This window comes from Hibiscus syriacus, unplaced genomic scaffold, assembly GCF_006381635.1.
Source record: "Hibiscus syriacus cultivar Baekdansim isolate YM2019G1 unplaced genomic scaffold, ASM638163v2 tig00111689_pilon, whole genome shotgun sequence".
NCBI lineage: Eukaryota > Viridiplantae > Streptophyta > Magnoliopsida > Malvales > Malvaceae > Hibiscus > Hibiscus syriacus.
The window spans coordinates 437,345-445,198 of NW_024063154.1; the positions used below are offsets into that span (position 1 = coordinate 437,345).

At 28.3% G+C, this 7,854-nt stretch overlaps 1 protein-coding gene across 1 annotated transcript; it reads left to right on the forward strand.

The window, feature by feature from the left end:
- The first annotated feature begins 6,328 nt into the window (after nt 1-6,328).
- LOC120167500 (small ubiquitin-related modifier 1-like) lies at nt 6,329-7,854 on the forward strand. Its single transcript, XM_039176496.1, has 3 exons — nt 6,329-6,534; nt 7,221-7,370; nt 7,690-7,854. Exons 1-3 carry the CDS (start codon nt 6,454-6,456, stop codon nt 7,768-7,770), a joined length of 312 nt encoding a protein of 103 aa, XP_039032427.1. The 5' UTR covers nt 6,329-6,453; the 3' UTR covers nt 7,771-7,854.

The window sequence follows — 7,854 nt, forward strand, 5'->3', positions numbered from 1 at the left end:
AAATCATTAAATTACTTAATAAATTTACATAACTTCTTATTTTTATCGAAATACCAACTTCATCAATATTTTTTTTTAAATAAAACTTAAATCTTAAAATAAAAAAAGCATATAAATATATGAATATTTATGTTCTATTTTTAAAAAGGCTATTCATAAACCAATAACTTATAAAATAAGTGGATAGAAATTCTTAGTTGAAACTCTCCTCTCCTTTAGGTTGTATGTTTAATATTTATTAGAGGTTGTTTGGTTCACAAATTATAAGATTATAATTAAGAATAAGATTATTGAAATGTTAAATTACTTAACACATTACTGAGAATAATGTATTATCTTATTTGGATTTTTTTACATGAATGTAAGATAACAGTTTTTTGTTGAAAAAATATAAGATATATATATTTTACTAAATTGTCCTTGAGATGCATTTTATTTCTTAACAAGTTCAATTATCAATATTAAAGTTAAAATATTTACATGAAAAATCATTAAAAATATTTTTTATTATTTATAATTTTTAATAAAATTTGTACACAAATAACTTAATATTTACTTTTTATTTTTATTTCTTTGAAAATATAAAAATATACTTATATCAATATAATTATTTGTTTATTTTTAGGTACCGAGATATTGAGAGATGTACATACTTACACCGGTGTAAGTATGTGTTAATTGCTATACTTTTTTATTTTATAATATCATATCAGATCATTTAACAAAATTAATAGAAAACATAAAATATATAATATAGAGAATATTTTATGAAAAATAAATCTAAAAATAAACGCAATAAAATATATAATAAAATAGAAAATTAATATTTTTTTACTTTCTATAGTATGTATCATATTATTTTATAATAAGTATTAAAAGAATCTAGAACCACGATATTTTTTTTACTAAAATAATAATATTTTTACTTTATATTATCCAAATATCTCACCTAAACAACGGTGGAAGAAGAAAGGAAATTGTAAAATTAGGGATTTATTATACAAATTAAAATAATAAAGAAGATGATAATTTTAAATGATTCATTTAGTTTAGGGGTAATTTTATCCAATCCTACTGAAATTGTTAAATACTTAAGATATAGGAGGGAATGAGATTCTCGAGAATCCAAGCCAACAAAATTATTGTAGACAGTGTTTCGTTACCCTTGAAATGTATGTTTTTAAATCAAACATGGGTATGTGAATCCGAAAAAAAAATTTATTTCTCATGGTAATAATTTTTTTTCTTAACCCAAACATGCCTTTAGGAATAAAAATTTCATTCACCCTCCCTTTAAGTAGAAATTGTTAAAAAAAATTACTTACAGTCTTTAAAACCTAAATCTATCTTTAAAAATGCAATGAATGGGAGCAATAGATCATTGAAATATAAATATGTGCTCTAAAACCTCAAATCTTTAATATACAAATTCTAAATATTTAATTTATTTCTGTTCGTTTTTTTCTCCTAATGGGAATTCTTCATCGGCAATTTATCTTTCAAAGTCTCACCTGCACATTTGGAGAGATTTCTTTTTCCCCCAAAAAAAAGCATTCGTTAAATTTCAATGGCATCTTGTGCCAACATATGAGCTGCAATATTTACCTCACGGTAGGTGTAGTGGACTTTAAATCCTCGGTTAACGTGAATGATATCTTGTACTTCATTGAGCATCAATCCGATACCAATTAAAAACTTCAAATGTGAATTTGTTGAAAGGCTTAAGTTGGATAAGAAACGTAAGGAAAAAAAACAGATCAGACAAAAGTGGACGTTATAATAATATGTGGTGAGGTTGTTGGCTTTAATATACAGTCATTTTCTTAATTAAAAAATTATTATTATTTAATAAAAAATAACTTCATAAATAAATTAAAAATATTTATTACGATCATAAATTTACTTATAAAATTATTATTATTGTCATATATAATTTAAATAAATAATTAAAGAACATAATGTATTATAATAGTGTGTGAGAGAAATGATTCTACTATTAATATATCAGATGGTTACCTAAGAATAATATTCTCTTTATTTTATCATATTAATCATATGTATAAATACCAACAATTGACAATTAATTAATCAATCAATCAAATCAATCAATAATCAAACAATTAAATTATAATCAATACATATTTTCATTCTTCATGTTGAAACCAACCATCGATCGTGCGAATTAAGCCGAATAAAGCTCATTAATAATTTTCAAAACAGGATAACGTTTTCTTTTGCAATTTGCAAGCAAATCTTACGTTGGAAATCAATTTGCAAGCCTGAGAGTCTAACGTTAGGATAGATAAACATGATAACCAGATAAACAATCTAAATTTTAAAAAAAACGACTTAAATTTAACCCTAAAAAGTATTATAAAAGTAAACAAAGTACATGGTACAAGAACAGATAAAACCATCCATAATTTTTATCAAAAAATAAAAAGGCTAATTAAATAAATATATATATATATATAACTCAAATGATAATTGTAGAAGTTCTCATGTGCAATTTGGAGACAATATATAATCCTAATATATAACTTACATATTAACCTAATTTTCTAATCATTTCGTCAATATTTAAACTATACTTAGGTATCTTTACAAATTAACTCATATCTTATTTTAAAATTAAATTTCAACTAATTTTAATTGTATTAAGTCATGTTTAATACAGATCACTAATTATCTTATAATAATAAATAACATGCAATTCTATTTGATTATATACGTATCATATGCATATAATCCAATAGTTATATGTTACTTCATAGAAACGTTGAATTTGGTGATTTTCAGTTAAGAAAATTTAAGAGAGAACATTGAAACCATGGATGAGTTTTGAAGAAAACTCTATCTAAACTCCATGTTTGACTTTTTCTAGTGTTTCATACTTGTCGTTTGCTTTGGTCACGTTAACCTTTGAAATTGATATATGAATATAATCATATCTTAATAATAAAGTAATTTGGTGTTATCGTCAATGGGAAGATACCTTCATTTATGACTTTGATGATAACTTCCAGTGTCCAAATACGAGTCGGCAGGTTTTTGTTCACCAAGTTTATAAATGAAATGTTTGGTACGTACGAGAAAGACAGACAAGTGAAAACAAAGGAAAAAAACCCCATAACATGTTTTCTCATTGCAAGCGTTAGAATTTGGTGAATGTCAGTTGATCTCGTTGGTAATAATTTAGGATGATTAGACGGTAATATTTGTTCACAACTTCTTTAGTTATTAACAATTTATATACATTCTATAGACGTATCTACTTAAACTAGAGACTTCTAAGAGAATAATATTTTTTTTTAATCACTAAAATCATTTAATAGATTCCAGTAAATTCCAGATAGTGAAACCATCTTTGACATGTTTTTATTGTTTCACACTTGTGTTTAACTTTGGAACTGAGACATGCCTTTATGTTTGAAGTCTTAATAATAAATAAATTAGGACAGGTGAGTCCTGGGGTCCCTTCAATTATGAGTTTGATGATAACTTCAAATGTCCCAATTGCAAGTGGGCAGACTTTTGTTTACCAACATCATCTTTAAAAGGTTGCCTCACTATGTTGACTTTTCCCCATATAAATTCTAATATTCATATTTAATATTTGGTTGGGGATTGATTATTTAATTATTAAGAATTTAATTGATATTATAAATATTGATTAATGATTAGTTTAAGTATTGAGGTTTAGTAGGCAAAATTTTCGAGATAATGTTCTCGAAAATTTTATTTAACGATATAACGTACTCCCAAGATTAATTGCTCAAATAGGGTGAATTGCACAGTGTTGGTCGTAGGTCGCCATGCCTTCCGGGCGACCTACAGCGTGGCAGCTTCCCAGCATAGGTCGCCATGCACTCCTGGCGACCTTGTAGGTCGCCATGCACTCCTGGCGACCTTGTAGGTCGCCATGCACTCCTGGGGACCTTGTAGGTCGCCATGCACTCCTCCTGCTCCTCGCGTAATTCCTCTTGCCCTCGGATGCCCTCGCATAGCTCGCTCGAATGGCATCGGTTGGATGCCCTCGGTCGGATGCCTTCGGATGCCCAACGTGTTGGAACGTGCATGACACATGCAATCTCTCTCATAGCTCGCCGGGAAGACATGGCGACCTAGTAGGTCGCCCGGATGGCATGGCGACCTACGACCAACACTGTAGATTTCACCCTATTTGAGCAATTAATCTGATGAGTGCATTATCTCGTGAATTAATTTATTCGAGAACATTATCTCGAGAGTTTAGCCGGTTTAGTATATTTATTATTCTTAACTTATTAATAATACATACACATATTGCATATATATATATATATATATATATATATATATATATATACTCAAATTCAATACCTATAAAAAGAATAATGTTTTTTTACTACCGAGACTATTTGATGGATTTTCTACATTTAATTTTTTTAATTGTATTTGATTGTTGTATTATTTTTCTTCTTAATACATAACAACTCATCATTCAGATTGTTGAAAATATTAGTTTAACAATAAATTTAATCCGTAACCTTTACACATTATTACAATTTAATCTTAATTTTAAAAATTTAATCATAAAAATTTAAAATTATACCAATTTAATCCATACTAACCCATTTTTTATTTCTTCACCACCTCAAAGCTTTCTTTCCTCCTCAGAACCTAAAAATTTAAAAATTTAATCATAAAAATTTAAATATTATATCAATTTAACTCAGCTTGGTCGAATCAAAGGGTGTCTCAAAATATTTTTTTAACATCAACAGTTGAAATCAACTTTAATGACTAATGAATTTATAAAGTGACCTTAGTGGATAAAGAAAGTGTTGTTCTCTTTTGAGGTCCTGAGTTTGAGCGGCTGTGTCTGCATAATGCATAGGCGTTGTAAACAGTTAAAAAAGATTATCAACAAATGTTACATTGCAACCATTCCATACTATTAAAAAAAATACATCTCAATGATAAAAACTTATAATTATATGTCTGTTTTGTATAAGAAAGCTATGAATATTATGTTAGCTCTCTTGATTTATGATAATATCATGCAAGTCATAAGCTTGGATTAAGAACATTATAAGTTGCATTTTATTACTACGGTACAAATGATATTGAAAGTACTATAATTCTAGATATGTTCATAGAAATGTAAAGAGTAAAGGATGTTAAAAGCAAATGAACTTTTGATACAGGTTTTACAAGAAAGGCTTGATTTTAATATGATGAAAATTCCGCTGTTGAGACTAATGCCCAAGTCACATTTTATGTAATACACAGGTCTATGAATGCCACATTTAGTTTATATTGTTTATAAAGTGATCTTTAGGTAGACAAGTATGCCTCATATTATTTGTTTTAGGTTGACTTCAATTACCCAATATTCTAATATCGAATGTGACATGTTTTCTTTAGTCATACTCAGACAGAGGATGTTACATTTAATCTACTGGTTATATGATGTTTAATGTAATAATACTCGAATCTCTACGGGTCATTTACTAATGGAAAAATTGAAACATTTTAATATCTTTATTTCAATTAAAATCACATACCCATGTTTAATTTGACTCGATGATGGCATGCACATTGATCGGTGGAGTTAGAGAAAAGTTATCAAGATGAAATGAACCACCACATTCATATTGCAGTAGTGAAAATGAAGTATGAATCCTCTGCTACAACCATTCTCATCATTAGAAGATTTTTGTGAAAGATAGTGAGAGAACGACCATAACTGACTGTGACGATTAAAAATAATAATAAGCACACTAATGAAGAATTATGGTGAAGTGGATAATGATGGGAGTGAATTAAAATAAAGATTAAACTGGTGTTATTTTAAAATATTAAGGATTTTGAAAAAAATTAAGGATTAACTTTAAAGAATTAAGATCAAATTATTATAGTATAAATGATAAGGACTGAATTTTTGTTATGCTAATTTTATTAACTAATATGTCTTCCATTATCAAATTTTAAACAAAGAAAAGAGATAATTTATTTTTTAAATCTATTAATTATTTTATAATTCTTTAATCGAAAGAAAAATATTTTATAATCAATATATTATTTATATAATTTTTTTGACATAATCATCGCTATTTGATCGATTAATCTAGATTGAATATTATAGAGACAAAGTCAATATTCCCAATCCACTTTACTATATTTATAAACGTTATAAATTTATAATTCGAATAACTGACTTATTAAAGGATCTAACAACTAATCTCACTAAACCGAATTTTCAGTCAGTCCGATCTATCTTCAACTAAATAAATCCTGACCGTTAATTTCATTCTCCAAAAATCACAATAGAAACAAAATCCCCGGTCTCGTTATTCTCCAGCCAAGCCGAAAAAGATTAAAGAAAATCAATCGCTAATTCGGACCCTCGAATATCCGATTTCCAAACCCTAATTGGATCACCCAATATCAAAGAAGTAGAAGACGAAGATGTCGAGAGTAACCAATCAAGAGGAAGACAAGAAGCCCGCTGATCAAACGGCTCATATCAATCTCAAAGTCAAAGGCCAGGTTCAAAAAATTTCAAATTTGCCTTTTAAGGGTTGAAATTAATTTTTTGTAGGTTTTACCTTTTAAGGATTTGATTTTTTGGTAGTGAACGAAATCTAAATTCTGGGTTTTTTTTTTGTTGAGTAAATGTCCTCTTTTTTGGGTTATATTTTACCTTAAATTGGACAAATTATGAATTTAATTTTTTTTTAATCTATCAATTGACTTTTACTAGCATAGTTTTTTGATAAATTTTATTCTTTCAGTATGTTATTTTAATTGAATTGGTATGCACCCTAGATGATTGTTTCGTTTGACACTATTTTCATATACATATAAAACCATAGTTTGATTTGATGCGCGTATTAGTAACTGTCAGAATTTTTCTTAGCATATAATATAACCTATACAAACATGCAGCTACTCAAACTCGAGGCTTCTGGAGAGAATAGAAAACCATATTTTCAAGCACATAATAGACTATATATTTTGATGTAAATGTCTGATTCAGGTATTTTAGAAGGAAAAAAACAAAACAAAAAACTAATAGAATAAAATAGCCTTAAAGGAAAACAGCAAAGCATGGTTTGGTCGAATGACTGCTTAATTATTATTGTTAGTGATGTTATGGAGCATTTATGGATTGGGATTATGTGAAAGGATTTGAAGTTGCAAAATGCTAATTCATGCATTTATATGTTTTGTAGGATGGGAATGAAGTGTTCTTTAGAATTAAAAGAAGCACTCAATTGAAGAAGCTTATGAATGCCTATTGTGATCGACAATCGGTTGAGTTCAATTCCATTGCCTTCCTCTTTGACGGCCGCCGTCTACGTGCCGAGCAGACTCCAGACGAGGTTCTTCTCTCTCTATCTCTCTCAACTATATGTATAGTTGTCAATTCTGTTTTGGATTCGAAAACTTGACCCTTATTAATCCGAATCTAAACTCCATACAACATGACTTGAAATGACCCATACAAATAATTTGAATTCAAAATGACCCAAACCTGAAACAGACTCGAATATCAATTGGCCAGACCTTGACTGACCCGAAACCATTGTTTTATATCTTGGTTTTTAGTTTTATAAACATTCATATTTATAATATATCTTCGTCTCTCCATTGTTTTATATCTTGGTTCTTAGTTTTGGTTATGTGTTCTTTTTGCTACAGTTGGAAATGGAGGATGGGGATGAGATAGATGCAATGCTGCATCAAACTGGTGGTGCTATTGCCGAAATAGCTGGATTTTAGGGTACGTATGTGGTTATTTAGTAGGATTTAAATGGCAGTAGTTGTGAGATTAGGTTCTGTTAGAATATAAACCCCTTGACACTA

Coding starts and splice junctions, on each gene's coding strand:
- LOC120167500 (XM_039176496.1), top strand. CDS start 6,454: ATGTCGAGAGTAACCAATCAAGAGGAAGACAAGAAGCCCGCTGATCAA. Junction 6,535..7,220: donor ATCTCAAAGTCAAAGGCCAG/GTTCAAAAAATT, acceptor TATGTTTTGTAG/GATGGGAATGAAGTGTTCTT. Junction 7,371..7,689: donor CCGAGCAGACTCCAGACGAG/GTTCTTCTCTCT, acceptor TTTTTGCTACAG/TTGGAAATGGAGGATGGGGA.